The following is a 25,228-nucleotide window of genomic DNA, read 5'->3' on the forward strand; positions in this document are numbered from 1 at the left end:
AAAATTCTAAGTAAAAAATAAAACTAAGAATACATTTTTTTTAAACACGTTTTGAGGCAATCTCCGCGCTTACTCACTGCTTTAGCCATAGGTCAGCAGTCAAGCTTTCATAACCTGTAATCTGTTGAAAAGGTCTTATTGTATTTTTTTTAATATCAAATAATATATTGCAAAAATAGGTTTGAATCGCGCATCGCGCTGAATCGAGAGTCGATTCTGAATCAAATCACCACTCCAAGAATTTAATCCAATCGAATCATGAGTTGTTTTAAGATTCACGTCCCTACTGAATAATGTCATGTATTGTATTGTTGATTAATAATCAGATCATCTAAGTTATAAGGCATGCAATTATAAGTGTTTGTCTCTTCCTGCCTCTATTCATATGTAGATGAATAGTATAGTATGTTTGGTTTGTTGTGTTCAAAAGAAATTAATGAAATGAAATGAATGAAATGTGAACAATATTCTGGGAGAGGAAGGAAGAGGAACGGTTGTGTTGCAAAAGGCTTGCTGATTACCATTATTGCTGTTGTCGTCCACCAGAATGATCTCTTTGAGAAGGTGGGAGGGCGTCTTGCTAATGGCAGAGTGAATGGACCTCAGGATAACAGACAAGGCTTCGTTCACAAAAATGAACACGATGCTCACTTGTGGGAGATTTAATGGATAAGTGAGGTTACTGCACCTGCGGAAGACAAATAAAATGCGGGTTAGGGACCAGCTGTTGTAGTACAGTAATTGCATTGCAATACAGGCTGCACTTTCAAGATGTTTTACAACGAAGGTCATGTTCACATGAACGCAGATACTTTAAAGGGGAACGGCACTTTTTTGGAATGTTGCCTATTGTTCAAAATCATTATGAGAGACAAGAACATACTGTACATGTTTTTTTTTTAAATTAGGATTTTAAAGATGATAAACACTTGGAATATGCGGCTAATGGGAGTCATCGTTGTAGCCTTCAAAGCCCTCTAAAACAACTTCAAAATCCTCTATCAATGTTTTATATACACACTGCAAGTCTATATATAATGTAGCAACAGACACCTTCATAACAATATGTAATATGTTCAATATTTACTGTATTTTGGTAATTTTAATCAATGGCATTGACTTCCGTTTCCATAGCTGTGCACGTCTGACCTCAGGCAACAAATGTGTACTTCAGGAAACAAAACGCTTCTGTGTGTTCTAATCTTGGCATACTTGGTAACAGACAATGAAGATGACTATTTTTGGACAAATGAGGATTCACAACCTTATCTTTTTGAAGCTGAAGTAACGGAGTATGAACTGCTGCTTCTAGAAGCAAGCAAGAAGAAGAGGGTGAAACGATGGAGTTGACAACAGGCAATAGAGTGAGATGAAAGCGACTCGAAGCTGCAAATGTGGAATTTGGAGACAAGCTATTTCGACATAAATGGCGTGCCTACTCAAAAAGCCTGAAAAAACGTCCCTGGCCAGCTGGACCAAAGAAACAACTGTCCATCGAGTGAGTCACACTTTATATTGATTATGATACACGCAGCTGTCTGACTAGCTGTGTACCAACAAACCATGAAATGTGGGCTAATACTTTACAGATACTGTAATATGATTGTTCATGTTTTTCAGTCAGTACAGATTGGTGTCTTATTGCATTGTGTTGTGCATTACAAAACTCACGTTTCGTGTTGTTGTAGAAGCTTATCTCTCGCCAAAGTTTAGCTTTTACGGCATATACCGAAGCATGTCGATGTGTCACTACGCTAGAAAGAGAGTTCCTCAGTGTTCGCTCTTACAATATCGCCCCAGTTTGGTTATTATACAGATTACGGAACGTAATTAAAGTATTGTTGATGGTTTTGAATGCATTTTAAATTGATTTATGTCATGACGTGGGCTATGGGTTGGGTTTTTTTCCCGAGATGCATAAGAATTGGACGGTACATGGCGAGAAGTTAAATACATGATTTAATAATATATTATAAAAAGTATAAACAAAAGGCGCGCACAAGGCGGGGAACAAACTTGGCTAATAAAACAAAACTAGCACAAAGGCAGAACTATGGAAAAAAAGGAACAAACAAAAGGCGCTCACAGCGGAGGTACAAAACAGTGACTTGAATAAACAAAAAACTTACGTGGCAAGAAAAGAACAGCATGAACTATGACCTGGACAGAGTAAGCAGCGTGTCAAGAGTGCAGAGCATGAATGTGATGTCGCCAGGCCAACCAACAGAAAATGACAGGCTTAAATAGTCATGTGGTGATTGAAAACAGGTGCGTGAGTTCAAATGAATCAGGTGTGTGAGTCGTGAGGACAGGTGAACTGATTGGTAGTCATGGAAACAAAACAGGGAGTGAAAAAACAGAAACTGACAGAGTGCAAAAACCAAACAGAACATAGCCAAACTAAACATGATCACCAAGACATGACAATATAGAGGTAGAATTGTACCCTCCGGGTACTCCGGTTTCCTCCCACCTCCAAAAACATGCACCTGGGGATAGGTTGATTGGCAACACTAAATTGGCCCTAGTGTGTGAATGTGAGTGTGAATGTTGTCTGTCTATCTGTGATGGCCCTGCGATGAGGTGGCGACTTGTCCAGGGTGTACCCCGCCTTCCGCCCGATTGTAGCTGAGCTAGGCTCCAGCACCCCCCGCGACCCCGAAGGGAATAAGCGGTAGAAAATGGATGGATGGATGGATTACTGTTCTAAATGTTTCCAATTCAAGTGTAACCGACGTCACACATGACAGTGTTTAAAGATGACGTGTCAGCTGACTGTAAGTGCCCTCTGGATTGGCTTCCGCTGCTCCAATAAGTCCAGGTGCAAGCAATCAGCTACTCCTGTTGTGGCTGTCAACAGATGGCGGCATACTAATGCAGTATCGACGCACAATACCTTCTTTTATTGTAAATTATCCACTCAACGGATAAAATAACCAAACAGTAAGAAGCAAAAACCTAAGTCAACATGGCCATAATTTTTGTAGTAGTTAGAGTTCCTCCGTGCAGTACTTGCAATTGGTTGACGGCCCGATGCGCACCCTGAACTCCATTGTAAAACTGTGTGTTTCTACATTTGTTGTTTGTTTTATTATATTTTATGCTTGAATCTGCCATGTTCACATTGGTTAAGTTTGTAGTTATGTTACCTTGATTTCGGCTGTGATGTCATTTTTATAATTGCTTTATTTTTATTATAATTGTAATATTTGAATAATTATAAATGAATGTGTTGTAACTTGTGGCAGTTGCGGATGTCAGCAATGCAGTGGTTTGAGGAAACACTCGGTTGCTTTTCCAAACACGTCTTTAATGAACTGCCAAATGACAATGCTAAACAGGAAGTGCTTAAAGTTTAATGGCTTGGTAAGTACACTGAGACAAAGTCTAAGTCCATTGTGTTCTTGGTGGTGTTTTTGAAACTGCACCAATTTTTTTCTCAGAATTTACAACCAACTTGAAGTGTTTTGCCAATAAGATTATTTGTAATGTGTACATTTTCAGAGCGTGTTTGTTCTTTTTTGGCCAAAGTAAGAAAAAGAAAACAATTTTGAAGTTGTCTTTATTTGTAACTTATTATGCCATGATTTTACCAGTCCATCCCGCGTGGGAATAAATGTTCCTCCATGCAGCCCCTGAGCTAAAAATTAGTTTGACACCCGTGGTGTAGACGGCTTAAACAGAATCTTATGTATGGAGGTTAATTTGTGTCTTTATATCGAAAGCTTTTTTTTTTTATACTGAATTTATGCAACTTAATTTTTTGTGTTTTAGTTTTGTGAACTGAATTCAGTGTTTTAAAAATTCAGTTAAAAAAAAATGTGTGTAGAAATATTCAGTGCTGAAACATTCAGTGCAGAAAAATTGGCTGCTTTAGAAGGCAAAACTCACTTCAGGTACATTAAGACTAAAACAATTGATCATGTCTCAGAAACAGCCAATGAGGTGTCAAGTTTGAAGTCACGTGACACGGGTCTTGCAAAGCAGAATAAAATCAGCAGTTACCTGTGCTGCCTTGGTGTTTGTACATACAACATATTAAAGATTTCAAAACGGCTCGCTGGAAGTATGGCGTCACATTAGTGCCAAAAATCCGAGCGCATAAAAACTGTTATCGCGCGCTGATTCTCCACTTCGTGCGCGCGCGCGACACCCTTTTGCGCGCGCGCGAGCGACACCCTTTTGCGCGCGCGCGACACCCCTTTGCGCGCGCGTGGTCCCTTTTTGTGCGCGCGCGGTGCTTTTCTGCGCGCGCGCCGTCTCGGTCTGTGCGCTGTCATGTTTCGTTTTGGCACTTTGGGGGCGGGTATGCTTAGACGGCCCCTTCTTTCTGATTGGTCAGGCGAAAAATGTTTAGAGCCAATCAGAAGTATAGCAGGGCGGGTCATCGTCAATATGTATCAAGATTTACGGAGGAAGAAGTGGATAAAAAAAATGTCGCGCACTGATGAAGGTTATTAATAAACACAATACAGGGTAATACAAAATGTGACCCAAATAAATATTAAGACAACAAACACCATAATCACATCTTTCAGCCAGAACTGGTCCACCAGCAATAACATCCAACCATAACATTATTTTATATTTTCACTTCTTCTTGAACATTTGTTTTCTAATTTATGGAATTTCTTTTGATTCAGCCATAAAATTAATGAAATAATCTTTGAATTTTGTTTTTAAAATGTTAAAAATAGCCTTTTAATAATGTATTCTGAAACAGTTTAAAAAAATGTTGCACAATTAAGTCATTTTTTTTTTTATAGCGAAAGAGGTAATTTCAACAGGTACAGCATCCTATGTCATTTCTACATGTAATAAGATTTGTAACAAGGCAAACAGTTTGTAAATTGGTCGAAAATCGAGCAAGTTATGGTAATTTAATTAGTACATGTACCATTGACATCAATGTAATGATTGAGGCTAGCTGTCCGAGGTAAGATGGCTACAACGTTGCTACGCTGGAGAATCATATGAAAAATGCTCAGAGCCAATCAGAAAGAAGGGGCCGTCTAAGCATACCCGCCCCCAAAGTGCCAAAAAGAAACATGACAGCGCGAGGAGAGATGCCAGGAGTACACAGAGAGCGCACAGACCGAGACGGCGCGCGCGCAGAAAGGCACCGCGCGCGCGCAAAAAGGCACCAAGTGCGCAAAAGGGTGTCGCGCGCGCACGAAGTGGAGAATCAGCGCGCGATAACAGTTTTTATGCGCTCGGTTTTTTGGCACTATTGTGACGCCATATGGAAGTTTCCAAACTATAGAAATGATTCCAATGGTTACAATCTGCAATTTTGAGTAACATATGGGTTACTGCAGTAACCATAGGAAGTACATCACAGACGAGGCACAAAGAGAGCGTGCTTTGTTTACACATTACCAAGCCTGAGACGCAGGTGTCAGACGGAGGCAGATTTTTGCAACAAAGTTGTGCAGAAAAGTGATTATATCAAATATGTGACGTTTTTTTACCTTATGCGTTTATATTTCGCAGTGTTTGTTGCATCTTTGTTGTTGTTGCTTGATGATAAAAGATGTCGATCATAGAAATGGTGTGGGAAGTAGAGGAGCAACGTTCAAGTATTCTCAATATTCAGTGTTTTATTGTTCATAGTTAATATTGTAAATCCCACATTCAGTATTTTCATGTACATTCTGCGTGTTATTCAGTAAAAAAAAAAAATCTTTTAGGAGGGTATGTTATAATTTTTTCAATATCATTCATTGTTGATTACGTTTTTGTACTATCTTGTGATCTACGTTTATCCTTTTTTGCGGAAACTTGGATTTTTTTCCACTAATGCAGAGCAACCTCTACTGTTTTAAAAAGGGAACAGCACTTTTTTGGAATGTTGCCTATCGTTCAAAGTCATTATGAGAGACAAAAACACGTCTTTTTTTCAGGATTTTAAAGATGATTAAAGAAAAAGCTTGAAAGATGCGGCTAGTGGGAGTCACTGTTGTAGCTTTCAAAATCCTCTAAAACAACTTCAAAACCCTCCATCAACCTGTTACGTACACGCTAATTGTATATGTATAATGTAGTAAGAGACGGTATGTAAAATGTACAATATGTACCGTATTTTGGTCATTTTGAGGAACACCGGAAATTATTTCATCAGCGCATTTATTTCCGTTTACATAGCAACACACTTCTTACTTCCGGAAACAAACACGAGTCTGTGTTCTAATCATGGCAGACTCGGTAACAGACAACGAAGACGACTATTTTTGGACAAATGAGGATTCACTGTAGGATGACCTGCTGCTTATAGAAGCGAGCATGAACAGAAGCTGAATTGTTGGAGCAGACAGAAGCCGAGAGAGTGAGGTTGGCGTGTCTTGACGCTGTACGTGTGGTCCTCGGAGCCAAGCTATGCTGACATAAATTGATTACTTACCCAAACGAAACCGGAATGTGTGTTATTACTACACTGTCGATCTGGCTGTGTACGAACAAAACATGAAATAATACTTTACAGATACTGTAATAGGGTTGTTCATGTTTTTCAATCAGTACAGATTGGTGTCCGATCACATTGTGTTTTTTATTACAAAGTCAGAAGCGAGCTTCCCTGTTGCCGTCGCTACTTTACGGCTAACACCGTGGCATGCTGTTGCAAGAAGGTGTATTACAATGCTAGAAAAAGAGTTCCTTAGTGTTTGCTCTTACAATAACAATGTTGCTACAGCTTGGTTATTATCCAGGTTACGGAACGTACATTAAATATTATTGGAGGTTTTTGGATGCATTTTTAAAGTAATTTAGAGACTTAATGGATTGTTCCCATTAGCAGCATTGCTAGACACCAAAAAACGAGCTGAATATTACAAATACGAATGCAAAAAAATTAAAAATTGTCTTTTTGTTTCTCAGTGAAGGATTGTGAACAATAGGCAAATTGAAAAAAAAAGTGCAGTTCCCCTTTTGAATTGTTCATAAAAAGGATCCAAGCACATACAGTAGATTACACAGCCTGGTCTCATGCTGTGTTGCATTAACTGCTTCTTTGTAGGATCCGTCTCACGTGACTGCAAACTTGACACCTCATTGGCTACTTCTGAGACAGGATGGATTGCTTCAGTCTTAATTTACCAGAAATGGGTCGAGTGTTTTGAAAGAGTAATTTTTTCTGCACTGAAGTTTTTCAGCACCAATTTTTTTTACACTGAATTTTCTTAAAATGAATTTCTATACACTGAAATTTTAAACACACTTGCTAACAGTTTTTTTTAAATTAAAATGTTGAAAAAAAAAATTCAGGACATACTGTACTATGTTTAAATGCAAACATACTACTTTCACTACACATTGTTGAAAAGACGCATCAAAAAGGGCTTTGAAAGACGCTGCTGCTACACTCTTCCAATTATGTTGTCACACATAAGATTGCAGTCGGACCGCGGACTGATGGAACAACTTGTACAGCAAGACCTTTTTCCTTTGTATCATAAGAAAGGTGAAACACTTTAAAATCCTTATTTAACAACCAATCATGTAGTTAACTTACATGTGTTGGATCCATTTGTGCAGCAGTAAATGAGGGCGCTTTAAAACAATAAAACATGATGTATTCTGGGCTCCTTGTTGGTGTGCGCTGATGTTAAAGGCCTACTGAAACCCACTACTACCGACCACGCAGTCTGATAGTTTATATATCAATGATGAAATCTTAACATTGCAACACATGCCAATACGGCCGGGTTAGCTTACTAAAGTGCAATTTTAAATTTTGCGTCGAAATATCCTGCTGAAAACGTTTTGGTATGATGACGCCTGCGCGTGACATCACGGATTGTAGAGGACATTTTGGTACAGCATGGTGGCCAGCTATTAAGTCGTCTGTTTCCATCACAAAATTCCACAGTATTCTGGACATCTGTGTTGGTGAATCTTTTGCAATTTGTTCAATGAACAATGGAGACAGCAAAGAAGAAAGCTGTAGGTGGGAAGCGGTGTATTGCGGCTGGCTGCAGCAACACAAACACAGCCGGTGTTTCATTGTTTACATTCCCGAAAGATGACAGTCAAGCTTTACCATTGGCCTGTGGAGAACTGGGACAACAGAGACTCTTACCAGGAGGACTTTGAGTTGGATACGCAGACGCGGTACCGTGAGTACGCATGCAGCTGCGGCTTCCAAACATTTGATCGCTTGCCCGTACGTGCGTGCCGCTATGTGCATGTCACGTACGTAACTCTGGGGACTTTGGGGAAATATATGTGCTGTATGAACTTTGGGAGGTGAACGGTACTTTGGGCTGTGGGACTGAGTGTGTTGTGCAGGTGTTTGAGTTGTATTGGCGGGTTATATGGATGGGAGGGGGGAGGTGTTTGTTATGCGGTATTAATTTGTGGCATGTTAAATATAAGCCTGGTTGTGTTGTGGCTAATAGAGTATATATATGTCTTGTGTTTATTTACTGTTTTAGTCATTCCCAGCTGAATATCAGGTCCCACCCGCCTCTCACAGCATCTTCCCTATCTGAATCGCTCCCACTGCCCTCTAGTCCTTCACTCTCACTTTCCTCATCCACAAATCTTTCATCCTCGCTCAAATTAATGGGGAAATCGTCGCTTTTTCGGTCCGAATCGCTCTCGCTGCTGGTGGCCATGATTGTAAACAATGTGCAGATGTGAGGAGCTCCACAACCTGTGACGTCACGCGCATATCGTCTGCTACTTCCGGTACAGGAAAGGCTTTTTTATCAGCAACCAAACGTTGCGAACTTTATCGTCGATGTTCTCTACTAAATCCTTTCAGCAAAAATATGGCAATATCGCAAAATGATCAAGTATGACACATAGAATGGACCTGCTATCCCTGTTTAAATAAGAAAATCGCATTTCAGTAGGCCTTTAATGTATACTTCACTGCACATGACTATATGGATGATTAAAGGTGTTGTATTTCATGAGAGTTGGTTTCATTTCATGCAGCAGCGCATGAAAAAAACATTCAAAATGTTTGCTGTGCGCCTTTTCAGTTTGCGCTGATTTTAAAGATAATGTACGCTCCACTGCACATATAATATATGACCATATTGATGATTAAATGAAGTGAAGTGAAGTGAATTCTATTCATATAGCACTTTTTCTCATGTAACTCAATGTGCTTTACCTTGAGCACTGCAGAAAGTCAGTGTTCAAAAACAAGAAAAAAAAAGTACAAAAAATTAGGGGTATTTTATTAGAACTAAGCAAAATTATCTGCCAATAGAACAAGAAAATTTGGCTTTTCAAGACTTTCCAAAACAAGTAACGTTAGCTAACCTCAACGAACCCAAGAATATTCTCACTAATAACAAGTGCACTTTTCTTGGCGGGAAAAAAAAAAGAGACCTTTTTGCTCAATATGTTGAAAACTATTCTTAAATTAAATAATTGCTAGTGCCATTATCTTGACATAATGATATGCGCTCGGTATCATGATTTTTTTTTTCCATGCATGAAATAAGAAATTATTACTTTAAAAAAGTAGTTTTATACTTGTGAGTGTTGATGACACAGCTTTGCAACAGTTGATATTCTAGTTTCAAGCATGTTTTACTCAATATAGGTCATAACATCTCTGCAACAAGCTGTAATATCTTACTGAGATAATTGAGGACCAAAACCCTTAAAACAAGTAAAACACTCCAACATAAAATCTGCTTAGTGAGAAGAATTATCTTATCAGATAGAAAATTAGCAAACATCACCCTTATTTGAGATATTTAATCTTACTTAAATTGCAGTTTTTGCAGTGAGAAACCAATTGTCTACATTTAAGCTACAATCCCACCAGTGTGAGTGGCAGTGGGAGAAAGGTGGGTGAAGTGGCTGGATTTGAACCGGGAACCCTCAAGTGTCTGGTCGGTCGCTCTTACCATCTGAGCCACACCGCCTCATAGGTTATAACTGCATGAGTGTTCGGTTCCACAGCAGCACATGCACGTTTGTGCTTTAGGCATTTGGTAATGTTACCTGGATACATGTCATGTACGACTAGTATAGCAATAAACATCATATTAACAGAAGCCTAATGCCACCAAGTTAGCAGTGGCTGCTTTTCTGCTCCTGATTGGATAAAATGTGCATGACAGCGGGTGTGTACGTTTTGCGTGTGGACATAGACTGTTTTAAAGAGATCGTTAAACCCCGGATATGCATTTTTTTAAGTATTCGTGTTCATGCGGACATGGCTTAAGTTGATTGCACAAAGAGATTAAGGTGGTCACGTCTCTTTTCTAGCACAGAATCTATTTTCGTCACATGCCAAGTGTCGCATTAGACAAGATCACATCACATTGCTCATCCAAGCAAACAGCCTGTTGTGTTTATGTAATGTCATTGCCTTTAAAGATATGTTAGGACAATGTGAAGGCCAAATGTGTGATTAATGTATCCCCTGAAACTATTTTGTGTGAAGGAAGAGAGCTTGTGCTGGTGGCAGTGAGTGGTCTGGAGGGAGTGTTGTGATGTCAAGTGTAGAAAACATCCTTAGAACCTTTAAACTGCGGCCCCTCGTAGGCTCTTTTAACCTTGGTGACGTTACCATGAAAGTGGGTCATGGTCAAGCGCACAGTGTCCATAACGATAATAAAGCAGTTTGATGTTCTTTTCGTCCCTTTGACTTACAAGAAATGTTTTGACTGAAACATGAATTTCATAAGGTCTGCAATGCTTTAGTAAAAAATAGGGATGTCCGATAAGGGCTTTTTGCCGATATCCGATATTGTCCAATACTTTAATTACCGATACCGATATCAACCGATACCGATATCAACCGATATATGCAGTCGTGGAATTAACACATTATTATGCCTAATTTGGACAACCAGGTATGGTGAAGATAATGTACTTTTTAAAATGTTTTTATAAAATAAGATAAATAAATTAAAACATTTTCTTGAATAAAAAAGAAAGTAAAACAATATAAAAACAGCTACATAGAAACTACCGTATTTTTCGGACTATAAGTCGCAGTTTTTTTCATAGTTTGGCCGGGCTCCAGTGCGACTTATGTATGTTTTTTTCCTTTTTTATTATGCATTTTCGGCAGCTGCGACTAATACTCTGGTGCGACTTATACTCCGAAAAATACGGTAGTAATTAATGAAAATTAGTAAAATTAACTGTTAAAGGTTAGTACTATTAGTGGACCAGCAGCACGCACAATCATGTGTGCTTACGGACTGTATCCCTTGCAGACTGTATTGATATGTATTGATATATAATGTAGGAACCAGAATATTAATAACAGAAAGAAACAACCCTTTTGTGTGAATGAGTGCGACTTATGTATGTTTTTTTCCTTTTTTATTATGCATTTTCGGCAGGTGCGACTAATACTCCGGTGCGACTTATACTCCGAAAAATACGGTAGTAATTAATGAAAATTAGTAAAATTAACTGTTAAAGGTTAGTACTATTAGTGGACCAGCAGCACGCACAATCATGTGTGCTTACGGACTGTATCCCTTGCAGACTGTATTGATATGTATTGATATATAATGTAGGAACCAGAATATTAATAACAGAAAGAAACAACCCTTTTGTGTGAATGAGTGTGAATGAGTGTAAATGGCAGAGGTGTGGACTCGAGTCACATGACTTGGACTCGAGTCAGACTCGAGTCATGAATTTGATGACTTTAGACTCGACTTGACAAAATGTAAAAAGACTTGCAACTCGACTTAGACTTTAACATCAATGACTTGTGACTTCACTTGGACTTGAGCCTTTTGATTTGACATGACTTGACATGACTTGCTACTTTCCCCAAAACCCAAAGATGAAAAAGTTATTCGGGAGCGCTCCGTATTTTTCATTGTGTACTATCAGCGTTGCGTGTGTCAGCTGGTGTGGTCTCAGTACAACAGCCAATCAAATTAGATCTACTTTGTTTTCATCACACAGCATTCATCCAATCAAATTGCAGGACAACCAACGAAGAAGACATGTCCAAACCACACGCCAGTGAACAAAAAATGATGCCTAAAATAATTTCGTTTGGGTATAAAAATTACGAGGTGGTCAACACAAAACAGTTTGCAGTATGCAACACATGCGGTTCGAAAATTACTGATGGAGAGGCAACAACTTCCAACTTCGTCCGGCATTTGAAGTTGCACAAAGAACGGTAAGTTTTGAATGTAAGATAACGTTTATTGGCTAAGTAACGTGACTTTTATTTGCTGTGTAGTTAAATCAGTGAGGCTGTAAACTCACTGCTAACGTTATAACGTTATTGCAAACACGGGAATCTGTTGCAGTTCACTACCTTATTCATACTTTTTGTTCAGTGATTTTTTTAAGCAGGGTTACGTTAGTCAATATATCACACGTAACGTTAGACGGCGGTCAGCAGCACCGCGTATTTTAGCCACCTAAAAAAAAGACAAAAATAGTAAAATAAAGGTCAGTTAAAATGTATACTATATTATGAATATGTGTACCGTTTTAGCTAGCTTTCTGACATACTGTTGGTTGTTTACCTCAGTGGTCCCCAACCACCGGGCCGCGGCCCGGTACTGGTCCGTGGATCGATTGGTATCGGGCCGCACAAGAAATATTTTTTTTTTTTTTTTTTTTTTTTTTATAAATTAAATCAACATAAAGAACACAAGATACACTTACAAGTAGTGCACCAACCCAAAAAAAACTCTCCTCCCCTTTTGTTCTGGGCATTGAACATGAAGACTCTTCCTTCACTGTTCCGAGTGGCCATGAGAGTCTTGGCAGTGCCTGCCTCCAGTGCTCCAATGGAGCGAGTTTTCAGCCATGGTGGCATCATACTACGCCCCCATCGTGCACAAATGACTGACATACTCTTGGCTAATTTGGTCTTTTGCAAATGCAATGCAGCATAGGGCCCTGACATATAAAAAGTACAACTTTTTTGTTATGTTCACGTATATGTCATGTTTTTTCAATGTTAACACTTTTGTACAAATAAGTACATTTGCACTTTATTTTTCATTGTGTTTGTTCTGTAAAGGAATGAGTTAATGTTTAAAATGACTGGTTAATAGTGCTATTATAAAGTGCAATGTCAGCACAATTTTCTTTCCTGCAATTTAAAATGCACTTGTTTTAATAAATAAATACAGCATTTGAAAAGCATACACAATCTGTGTTAATATATTAGTCTGTGGTTAAAAGGACTTGAAAGGACTCGAAACTCAAAATGCAGGACTTAGGACTTGACTTGAGACTTTCCAGTCTTGACTTTGGACTTGACTCGGGGCTTGTCTGTCTTGACTCGGGACTTGACTCGGACTTGAGGGCAAAGACTTGAGACTTACTTATGACTTGCAAAACAATGACTTGGTCCCACCTCTGGTAAATGGGGCAGGGAGGTTGTTTGGGTTGGTGCACTAATTGTAAGTGTATCTTGTGTTTTTTATGTTGATTTAATAAAAAAAACAAAAAACGATACCGATTATAAAAATAACGATACCGATAATTTCTGATATTACATTTTAACGCAAGACATCCCTAATAAAAAATATGATTTTCAGTCAAAAAATAACTATGTGACGTCATAGCAAGGTGACACACTGAAACTGGCTAATCACTTGACAAAACTCTGTCCTTTTTTTAATGTCACAAATGAAAATGTCTTTATTTGGGGTAGGGGTCACAGCAGCACCTGCTGCTCGTTGAAAATTCAATACGTGCTTTTACGTCAGTCTCATAAAATCTACAATACAGTAACTCAATTTTTTTTTTTAATTGTCGCTATTTGTTTATTTTCTAAGTATCTAAAGGAGTTGGAATACTACTGTATTTTTTGGATTTAACGGCACACTTAAAATTACTTTAATTTTTTCAAAAATCGACACTGCGCCCAATGTATGGATTCATTCTGGTTTTGCTTACACAGAGCAATTGTATAATGATAATGATGGCGGCATGGCCTAGTGGGTAGAGCAACCGTGCCAGAAACCTGAGGGTTGCAGGTTCGCTCCCCGCCTCTTACCATCCAAAAATCGCTGCCGTTGTTTCTTTGGGCGGGACACTTCACCCTTTGCCCCCGGTGCCACTCACACCAGTGAATTGAATGATGAATGATAGGTGGTGGTCGGAGGGGCCGTTGGCGCAAATTGCAGCCACGCTTCCGTCAGTCTACCCCAGGGCAGCTGTGGCTATGAAAGTAACTTACCACCACCAGGTGTGAATGAATGATGGGTTCTACATGTAAAGCGACTTTGGGTACTTAGAAAAGCGCTATATAAATCCCAGGTATTATTATTATTATAAGTGTGACCAGTAGAGTCACACATACGAGATACTTGTGGACTACAAGATGACGTTTGCAATCGACACCAAAACTTTGATGTTTCATTGAGAATATAGAACATTACACATGGCACTCAAAAATTTGTCTAAATGTTTTAGTATGACTTTGGTCAGCTACGAAGCCGCACCGCTTGATGGAACTTGGAGCATCACGGCTACCGTAATCAGACGTAGTTTGCTTCAACATATGAGTATTATTATGGTAAAAACACCCAAAAATGGCACCTATTAGGAGACATTATATGCCGTTTTGCTTCGACCTATTATGCAAAACCAACTTTTCTTACCTATTGCTACTTGCTGTTGTGTATTTGGAAACTGCATAGGTCCTGAAAATTTGTGCGCGTCCACCATTGTAGTCTGAGCCGACACCATAGTAAATAAGATCCTTTATTTTCTTGTTGTGGGGCAGTCATCCTCCGCTGTTGCCATTTCTAACATAAATAGCGTACAGATCTAACTTATATATGTCAGTAGACTCGCTGTGGAAGCGCTAAATACTATGGGTACAACAAAGATGGCGGGGAGAAGATGCTGTTGAAGATAATCTGTAAAACATAATCTATTCACAATTTTGACCAAAGAGCCACCAGTACATGTTCTGTAGACCACATGGAAGTATTTTAAATGTAAAAAAATATATATATATATATCATAATATGGCCCTATTAATGCGCCTTTTGTATGAATAAAGACCTGAATAAACCCGCTCATCGACAGTGCGCCTTATAATCCTGCGCCCTACGTTCCAAAACGACGGTAACTATAGCAACAAAGTCGCTAAGTTAACCACGCTGAGTCCTTCTGCTATGACTTCTTATTCTCTGGTAGAGCTGGTGTGTATGAGGTCTGTTAAAAGGGCTGTTTGGCTCACATTTACATTTTACTAAGCAACAAATACATCAAGAACACCACCGGCTAGCTTTTGTTGCCATTAGTGGTTTAACAGAACACATATATTTCTAAATGTCTATATTTTTCACAATTATTCGCTGTGTACATACATCTACTGATGCTTAGTCTGGACACATCCTCAGTGACCTCTTGGATTCACCGGGCGTTTCGGGTCTCTCAACTGGTCATACGCCCTCCTCCAAGCGACCCAACCGGGGGTGATCAAATTCCCCGGCTTGTGTCCAGACGGCTCGCTAGCTACCATGACTCCAAGGATCTCCTCTTTTAAGCCACAACCATCTCGAGGCCCTTTCCGCCGCTTCGGTGGTACTGCGGATGGCTCTCCTCTTTCTCTCTCCATCGATGCCCAAACTGCTGAAGGCTCTGACCAAGGAACGGGCTGCAAATCCTCTGCATCCAACCTCCACAGGGAAACACCTTGCTCTCCAACCAGCCTGCTGACAGTCGCTGACCAGTCCTGCATACTTGGAGAGCTTCCTCTCGAAGGCTTCTTCCAGGCGATCTTCCCACGGGACTGTCAGCTCTAGCAGCACAGCTTGTTTGGTGGACTCAGACACAAGGACAATGTCTGGTCGCAGGGTGGTGACTGCGATATGGCTGGGGAACTTCAGCTGGTTTTCAAGGTCCACCAACAACTGCCAGTCTTTTGCAGACGTCAGGATGCCTGCTGATGTTTTCCTAGCAGGAGTTGGCGTGTCCCCAGCTCTGACAAAGGCGATGGTTTTCTTGGAGGGGTGGAACTGTTTTGCCCATGCCAGTCCTGTGCTAATGGCTTCAGCGATGGTCTTCAGGACTTGGTCATGCCTCCACCTGTACCTTCCATCTCCAAGTGCCTTTGTACAGCAACTGAGGATGTGTTCCAGGGTTCCTCGCTTGGAGCACAGTGGGCATGCTGATGTCTCTGCAATGCCACATGTGTGCAGGTTTGAAGGGCTTGGGAGCACATCATACACTGCCTGGATGAGAAATTTGATGCGTTGCGGCTCGGCTTTCCAAAGCTCAGCCCAGGTCACTCTCTTCTCAACGGCATTCTCCCATCTTGTCCAAGCTCCCTGTTGCTTCATTCCAACAGCCTTGCAGGTTCTTGTCTCCTCCACTGCCGCTCTCACCTCATCCTGAACAAGATGTCGGCCTTCCTTCCCCCTAGTGTTCAGTTGGGGAGTTGGAAAGGACCCTAGCCCAGCTCGACCCCGTGTAACTGCTCCAACCAGGCTCCTGTGTCGCAGCCTTGGATCTGCCTCTTGAACTGCTTCCTCTGCCCTCCATTTCCTGCCAGTCCTCACTTGGATCCCTGCTTTGGCCACCTTCGGATCACTTGAGTCCCTGTACTGTACCACTTCTCTGGCTCTAGTTACCTTAGATTCCTCCTCCAAGGATTTGAAAGGCAACTGCAGTTTGTTGCTGTTCCCGTAGAGTGCAATGCTACTCAGGCTCTTAGGTAGTCCCAGCCATCTCCGGAGGTGGTTGCTGACCCTCCGCTCTAGGATCTCAACTGTCGAGATGGGGAACGAGTAGATGAGGAGGGGCCACAGGATCCTGGGAAGAATGCCATGCTGGTAAATCCACGCTTTAAACTTCCCAGGTAAGCCTGACTTGTCCACGGATTTCAGCCAGCCATCCAACTCAGCGCATGTCGACTGGATGATGTTGTGTCTCTCAAAGAGCAGTCAAAAACCTTGCCCAAGCTCTTGACTGGCTTCTCTGAGATAGTTGGAATGGCCGTGCCTGTGATGTTAAACCGGAACTTGTCCTCCACCTTACCCTTTTGGCGGGTTTGAAACGCATTCGGGCCCACTCCACCAACTTTTCAAGTCCCTTCAGAATCCAACGGCAGCCTGGGACTGATTCTGTCATGACTGTGAGGTCATCCATGAATGCCCTGATGGGTGGTTGCCTTTGTCCGGAATTTGTGCGGGGCCCTCTGCACTCTGGCTCAGCAGACTTGGTGAGCATGTTCATGGCTAGTGAGAACAGTGTCACAGAGATAGTACACCCTGTGATAATACCAATCTCCACTTTGTGCCAACTGGATGTTGTTGGTCCGGAAGAGACCCTCATCCTGAAATTGCTGTAGTAATCAGCAATGAGGTCTCTACACCTGCTGGGTACATGATGTTTCATCAGAGTGAGTTGAACGAGCTTGTGCGGAATGGAGCCGAATGCGTTTGCCAGGTCAAGCCACAGTACTGATCGGTTGCCCTTGTTCTCTCGAGCCTCCCGAATGAGCTGTGTCACCACACCGGTATGCTCCATACATCCTGACATTCCTGAAATGCCGCCTTTCTGGACAGATGTATCGATGTAGGTGTTCTTTGCCAGGTAGGTACACAGTGGTTTGGAAACGGCGCTGAAGAAAACCTTTGCCTCAACACACAGCAGGGAGATGATGCGGAACTGGTCCAGATGAGTGGAGTTTTCCTCCTTTGGGATCCATACCCCTTCCGCCACTCGCCATTGCTCAGGGATCCTCCCCCTTCTCCAGAAGACTCGCAGGATTTTCCACAGACGCTGCAGGAGTTTGGGACAGTTCTTATACACTTTGTATGAAGTGCCACTCGGTCCCGGTGTAGAGCTTGCCCTGGCTCTGCGGACAACCTCCCTGACTTCCTTTAGCTGCAGCTCCGACATGTCAAACTGCATTTCTGGTTCAGGGTGGTCTATGAGGTTGTTACACTCTCCCAACTCCTGCTCTCTTGCGGGGTTACTGTACGTCTGCTTCAGATGTTGATCTATGTCTTCCTGCGAGGAGGCCAGTTTGCCACTGCGCTTCTGTCCCAGCAAATCCTTCGTGAACTTGAAGAGGTTAGCCCAGGTCACTCTCCTCTCAACCGCATTCTCCCATCTTGTCCAAGCTCCCTGTTGCTTCATTCCAACAGCCTTGCAGGTTCTTGTCTCCTCCACTGCCGCTCTCACCTCATCCTGAACAAGATGTCGGCCTTCCTTCCCCCTAGTGTTCAGTTGGGGAGTTGGAAAGGACCCTAGCCCAGCTCGACCCCGTGTAACTGCTCCAACCAGGCTCCTGTGTCGCAGCCTTGCATCTGCCTCTTGAACTGCTTCCTCTGCCCTCCATTTCCTGCCAGTCCTCACTTGGATCCCTGCTTTGGATACCTTCGGATCACTTGAGTCCCTGTACTGTACCACTTCTCTGGCTCTAGTTACCTTAAATTCCTCCTCCAAGGATTTGAAAGGCAACTGCAGTTTGTTGCTGTTCCCGTAGAGTGCAATGCTACTCAGGCTCTTAGGTTATTATTAATTATATTCCATAAAAAACATGTCGACCCAAGGAATTTGTTTGGCGATCAGGCATGTCACGCACCATGTCTCGTCAACACGTACATGCAGGACGCGTGTAACCTGACTCTCGCCAGATACTTGTAGTTCGCTGAGCTCTACACAAGGATCTGGGACTTCTCAATAGGAGATGTATTTCAGAAGGCGGGGACTTGTGAAAAAAATCATTGTATGTGATTGGATAAACCACTTGTCTGTCATCTTGAATGACGTGCTACTTCCACCACTCACATCCAAATCAACCCGTGACGCTGATGAGAGCGACGCTGGGAAATCCAAAACAGAACAGCCGACATATTGGATAACGATAGAGCAAAAAGTTAAAAAATGCCTTCAAAACCATTCTCTGTTCATCTTTTAAATAATTAATATTCGATAGATTCGACAAAACAGTTGCAATAGCAGAATCAATGTCAGCACACGACTCCTGGCTACGTGCCGCCATTGTTGTTTGAATCAAACAGTCGCTTCGGCGCTACGTCACATCTATGAAATCCCGCCCGGCGATCCTGATTGGTTCACTATTTTTTGCTATCTTGAAGGAGTTTGCAATTGCACTCAAGCCCAGATCCTTGTGTGGAGCTCGGCAAACTACAAGGATCTGGCGAGAGTCAGGTTCAGAAGCGTGTGCACACAAACAAAAGCAATCCCAGAGAAGCAACGAACAAATAGCAGTCATACGTACGCACATACGTCATTACGTCCTCGAAGCCGTATATTGCCGATATGATGCCTTTAACACATTGGAAAGTTAGCGCTCTCTAGGCATTTGTGGAAAGGTTGCAAACAGCCCCTTTGAGAAGTGAACTGCTAATACAGCCAGCACCTACAGTGGAGTTGTAATGACAATCTACATTCCCACCCAGTTCCATTATAATATGTTTATCAGCATGGTCAAACCGTTTTTTTTTTTTTTGTGGCGTCCCACCCCAAATAAATAAATGAATGTATCGGAAACAATGCAAATATAATAAACATATAATTGGAGTATTTGAAAAATCTGCAAAATGACAATTAAGTGTGTATTAAACCAGTGTTTTTCAACCTTTTTTGAGCCAAAGCACATTTTTCGTGTTGAAAAAATCCGGAGGCACGCCACCTGCAAAAATCATTAAAAAATGAAACTCAGTTGACAGTAAAAAGTCGTTGTCGCAATTGTTGGATATGACTTTAAACCATAACCAACCATGCGTCAATATAGCTCTTGTCTCAAAGTAGGTGTACTGCCACGACCTGTCACATCACACCGTGACTTATTTGGAGTGTTGTTTTCCTGTGTAGTGTTTTAGTTCTTGTCTTGCGCTCCTATTTTGGTGGCTTTTCCTGTTTTTTTGGTATTTTCCTGTAGCAGTTTCATGGCTTCTTTTGAGCGATATTTCCCGCATCTACTTTGTTTTAGCAATCAAGAATATTTCAGTTGTTTTTATCCTTCTTTGTGGGGACATTGTTGATTGTCATGTCATGTTTGGATGTACATTGTGGACGCCGTCTCTGCTCCACAGTAAGTCTTTGCTGTCGTCCAGCATTCTGTTTTTATTTACTTTGTAGCCAGTTCAGTTTTAGTCTCGTTCTGCATAGCATTCCCTAAGCTTCAATGCCTTTTCTTAGGGGCACTCACCTTTTGTTTATTTTTGGTTTAAGCATTAGACACCTTTTGACCTGCACGCTGCCTTCCGCTGTTTTCGACATCGACAGAGCAATTAGCTACTGGCTGCCACCTACTGATATGGAAGAGTATTACACGGTTACTCTGCCGCGCTCTAGACAGCACCAACACTCAACAACATCACATCATTTGCAGACTATAATTACTGGTTTGCAAAAAATATTTTTAACCCAAATAGGTGAAATTAGATAATCTTCCACGGCACACCAGACTGTATCTCACGGCACACTGTATTAAACAATATATTCAAACTGCTTCTTACCCAGAAGGCCTGAGATCTGGTATTGGTCGGTCTAAAGGGAGACGGTCACTGAGGTAGCTGTTGTAGCCGTAGTACTGGAACATCTTGAGCGCCACCCGTCGATTGTCAGCGCTGAGCTCCTGACCCCAGTGAGCAAAAATAGAGGAGTCAGAGAAGGACGTGTCCGCCTGCTCATCTTCCCCCCGGCCTGGAGCCTCTGAGACACAAGGAGACAAATAACATAAACATTTGTCTACACCGCCAATCTGTGCGCATGGGGAATAGGTAAGGAATACAGTAATACATCCACCGTGATAAATGTATTTTCCCTGTAATCAGATGAAGCACGGACAGGAGTTCATACTCTTGACGGCAAGCTTAAGGGCCCTTGAACAAAAGGTTTAACCTCTACAAGCAGCCAGTGGTTTGCTTCTGCAGCTGGTCCCACACTTTGACTTCCAGAATGGAAGGAAATGCAATACTCCCAGCACGTACGTCTGATCGTTTTATGTGCGCGTCAACTTCACTTTGAGAAACTGTGGTGCTTCTACAGCTGGAACGTGAAGGGTTGGAAATGAGCACGATTTTGCTGTGCTAAGCCTGAGTTGCTTTAGGCCACATCCAACAAGTTTAAAAGAGATGTATGATATCTTTCTAATGCATTTTGGTTTTCCATCAGTGATGGGGGAGATGGCATGTTGCAATATACATGGCTGCCTCTTGCAATCACAATATATTCTTGAGCTTTAAAATTATAATACAATCAACCGTAAAGGTTACAATTTTCTCCTCCTTTGGCTACTGCCGTATTGTGGCTGTGTACTTTCAGTGTTTGTTAGTTAGTTATTATTGTTGTTATTCTCTTCGTAAAACCGTGATTGATAACCACACTTTGATAAAGTGAAGGACCAGTGACACTGCTCATTAACTGAAGAAGCAAGTTAGCGCTATCTTGCTAGCTAGATCCATCCGTCCATCCATTTTCTACCGCTTGTCCCTTTTGGGGTCGCGGAGGGTGACTGGAGCCTATCTCAGCTGCATTCGGGCGGTAGGCGGGGTACACCCTGGACAAGTCGCCACCTCATCACAGGGCCAACACAGATAGACAGAAACATTCACACTCACATTCACACACTAGGGCCAATTTAGTGTTGCCAATCAACCTATCCCCAGGTGCATGTTTTTGGAGGTGGGAGGAAGCCGGAGTACCCGCAGGGAACCCACACAGTCACGGGGAGAACATGCAAACTCCACACAGAAAGATCCCAAGCGCAGGATTGAACCCAGGACCTTCATATTGAGAGGCAGACACACTAACCCCTCTGCTGCCCTGCTAGCTAAATTACATGCTAAAATTAATACAAGCGACATTAACACTAAATTGGCCCTAGTGTGTGGATGTGAGTGTGAATGTTTTCTGTCTATCTGTGTTGGCCCTGCGATGAGGTGGCGACTTGTCCAGGGTGTACCCCGCCTTCCGCCCGATTGTAGCTGAGATAGGCTCCAGCGCCCCCCGCGACCCCAAAGGGAATAAGCGGTAGAAAATGGATGGATGGATGGACATTAACATATTTATTCATTAAGAAACAACATACCCCAATCTAAACTTATAATAACAGATTTCTTGTCATGATACGTTGCCCGGATCATGTTCTGTTTAGTTTTGGACTCCCTCAGTTCCTGTTTTGTGCACCCCTGGGTTTGTTTTAGTTACCATGGGTGCTTATTAGTCTCACCTGACTCTGATTAGTGTTTGGCACGCTCACCTGCTGCCGGGCACTAATCACTCGTCTGGCCTCCTTGTTTGCTGTATGCAACAGTTACGTTAGTTTATTTCTGTTTCCTTGTTCTAGATTCCTGTGCTAAGTCTCGACTTAGCTCCCCATGCCATTGGCACGCATCCCTTTTGTTTGTTTCCTGTATGTTCGTATTTCATTGAATGATTTATGGACATTAAATCATATCCTACCTGCACGCTTTGTCCAGAATTTTCCGTCTGCATCCAGGGAGAACCACCCCGCAGCAACATGCGACCCGATCGTGACATTTCTGTTTGAGCAACTAAGTTATATTTAGCTGTGCACATTGAACCCACAGGCTAATGTTAAAATCTCCTGTTTTCATGTTAGCATTCAAGCTAGCAATCTAGCCCAGTCAGTCAGTAAATGTATTAAGTGTGTTTATCAATCACGGTTTTTCTATCATTTTAATTTAAAACTGTAATACTAACATTTGTGTGTTTTAATACAGTTATTTTTATTTTTTTTTATCCTGTAAAGCGACTTTGAGTACTCTATACCGCTATATATGCGCTATACCAAACAAAATGTATTATTATTATTATTGTTATTATTATTAATACTGTTTATCATTGCATGTCTTTTATCATCAACTTGCATTATGAATTAAAACGTATATCGTAGGCCAAATGTATATTGTTTCTCTATGGTTTACAGTATGTAAGTCGGACACGTTTCCAGTGAGGGTTGGACTCCGCCAAGGCTGCCCTTTGTCACTGATTCTGTTCATAACTTTTATGGACATAATTTCTAGGCGCAGTCAAGGCGTTGAGGGGATCTGGTTTGGTGGCTGCAGGATTAGGTCTCTGCTTTTTGCAGATGATGTGGTCCTGATGGCTTCATCTGGCCAAGATCTTCAGCTCTCATTGGATTGGTTCGCAGCCGAGTGTGAAGCGACTGGGATGAGAATCAGCACCTCCAAGTCCGAGTCCATGGTTCTCGCCCGGAAAAGGGTGGAGTGTCATCTCTGGGTTGGGGAGGAGACCCTGCCCCAAGTGGAGGAGTTCAAGTACCTAGGAGTCTTGTTCACGAGTGAGGGAAAAGTGGATCGTGAGATTGACAGGCGGATCGGTGCGGCATCTTCAGTAATGCGGACGCTGTATCGATCCGTTGTGGTGAAGACGGAGCTGAGCCGGAAGGCAAAGCTCTCAATTTACCGGTCGATCTACGTTCCCATCCTCACCTATGGTCATGAGCTTTGGGTTATGACCGAAAGGACAAGATCACGGGTACAGGCGGTCGAAATGAGTTTCTTCCGCCGGGTGGCGGGGCTCTCCCTTAGAGATAGGGTGAGAAGCTCTGCCATCCGGGGGGAGCTCAAAGTAAAGCCGCTGCTCCTCCACATCGAGAGGAGCCAGATGAGGTGGTTCGGGCATCTGGTCAGGATGCCACCCGAACACCTCCCTCGGGAGGTGTTTAGGGCACGTCCAACCGGTAGGAGGCCATGGGGAAGACCAGGGACACGTTGGAAGACTATGTCTCCCGGCTGGCCTGGGAACGCCTCAGGATCCCCCGGGAGGATCTGGACAAAGTGGCTGGGGAGAGGAAAGTCTGGGCTTCGCTGCTTAGGCTACTGCCCCCGCGACCCAACCTCGAATAAGCGGAAGAAGATGGATGGATGGATGGATGGATGGATGGATGGATGGATGGATGGATGGATCGTAGGCCAAATGTATATTGTTTCTCTATGGTTTACAGTATGTTGTGTAGCACAACTTTCCATCAACAGCCAACTCAGTTTTAAGTCTCTAAAAACTGAGAATTCTAAAAGAAGAAGAAGAAAAAGAGAAAGTTTTCCACACTTATGTTCATTGGTGGCTCCAGGACGGTTTATCTCCCGGGGCCGGGCGCGGTGAGTGTGTTATTGACCAATTCATAGGAAGGCAGTTCAATACAATCAGTTATGATACACAACACAAGCTTATTCGATGTAAACGTAGTTTTAACTAAATTTGACCAAATAATATTCAACAAAATAGTAATTAACACAAGCAACGATGGCAAACATGTTTCACGTGCAAAGGTGACAGATGCAGCTATGGACAGTGCTCTTGTGCCATATGCATAATTAATGGAAAAAGACAACTGTGCATTGGCAATATTGTTTTGGATCACAACATAATAACTTAAGAAATGATTAGTAGGAACATTTATGTTAGGCCTATTTGGCTACAAAGTGCACCCGTAGTCCGGTTGCGTGATTGGCCACAAAAAAGATGGACTCAGCCTGGTGATAGGCTTAGCAAAGATGGACACGCAGAGAGGATTGGCGGTCTTATTATCCGTTTCTCAGTTCAGTTCAGTTTATTTCTATAGCACATTCAAAAACAACCCCAGTTGGCCAAAGTGCTGTACACACATAAGAAACAATTTGCAACAAGAAAAGGGGCACATAGTGTCACATTTACATTATAACACGGAAGGATGAATAAAATACAATAATAAAATATACCTTAAAAGAAGTGCAGAATATATATCACCTAAAATGCTAAAATGTAATAAATCAAAAAGGATAAAACAAGAAATAAAAAACAACCAAGATATCCTGCCAAACTGAATTTGAACGCCAGGGAGTAAAAATACTTTTTTAACCTAGATTTAAATTGGCTCAGAGACTGGGAGGAACTAATAGATATCGGAAGGTTGTTCCACAGTCTGGGCCCTGCCACTGAGATGCTCTATCTCCTCTGGTTTTTAGCCTAGTTTTTGGGACAGCCAGGAGGAGCTGGTCTGAAGACCTCAGGGTCCTGCTGGGACAATAATGCTGCAGAAGCTCAATAAAATGTTGCAAACAGCCCTTTATTGTTTGCTAAGTTTTTTTTAATGAAATATGAAAAAAAAAATCCTTAAATCTGTGTAGAGGCAAGGTTGAGGAAAACGCCATTAAATGTCGGTTCAAATCCTTATCGGTTGTGCTGTCTTATTTTTTTTTAAATTTAGCCTTTTAGTAGTGCAGCATGCAGACGTTTAACAAGTGTGCATGTTTAAGGCAGAAAAGGAAACTCTAATGCATACAGCAGACCTACTCAA

At 41.9% G+C, this 25,228-nt stretch overlaps 1 protein-coding gene across 1 annotated transcript in view; it reads right to left on the bottom strand.

Annotated features, from left to right (window-relative positions):
- Nucleotides 1-25,228, bottom strand: part of galnt18b (UDP-N-acetyl-alpha-D-galactosamine:polypeptide N-acetylgalactosaminyltransferase 18b) — a 247,983-nt gene that overhangs the window by 110,569 nt on the left and 112,186 nt on the right. The window contains exons 2-3 of the mRNA XM_061963999.1: nucleotides 20,421-20,616; nucleotides 522-688 (exon numbers count right to left, since the gene is read on the bottom strand). Coding sequence (XP_061819983.1) covers nucleotides 522-688; nucleotides 20,421-20,616 — 363 coding nt within the window. The remainder of the gene's footprint in view (nucleotides 1-521; nucleotides 689-20,420; nucleotides 20,617-25,228) is intronic.

Source organism: Nerophis lumbriciformis, linkage group LG06 (genome assembly GCF_033978685.3).
Source record: "Nerophis lumbriciformis linkage group LG06, RoL_Nlum_v2.1, whole genome shotgun sequence".
Classification (NCBI taxonomy): domain Eukaryota; kingdom Metazoa; phylum Chordata; class Actinopteri; order Syngnathiformes; family Syngnathidae; genus Nerophis; species Nerophis lumbriciformis.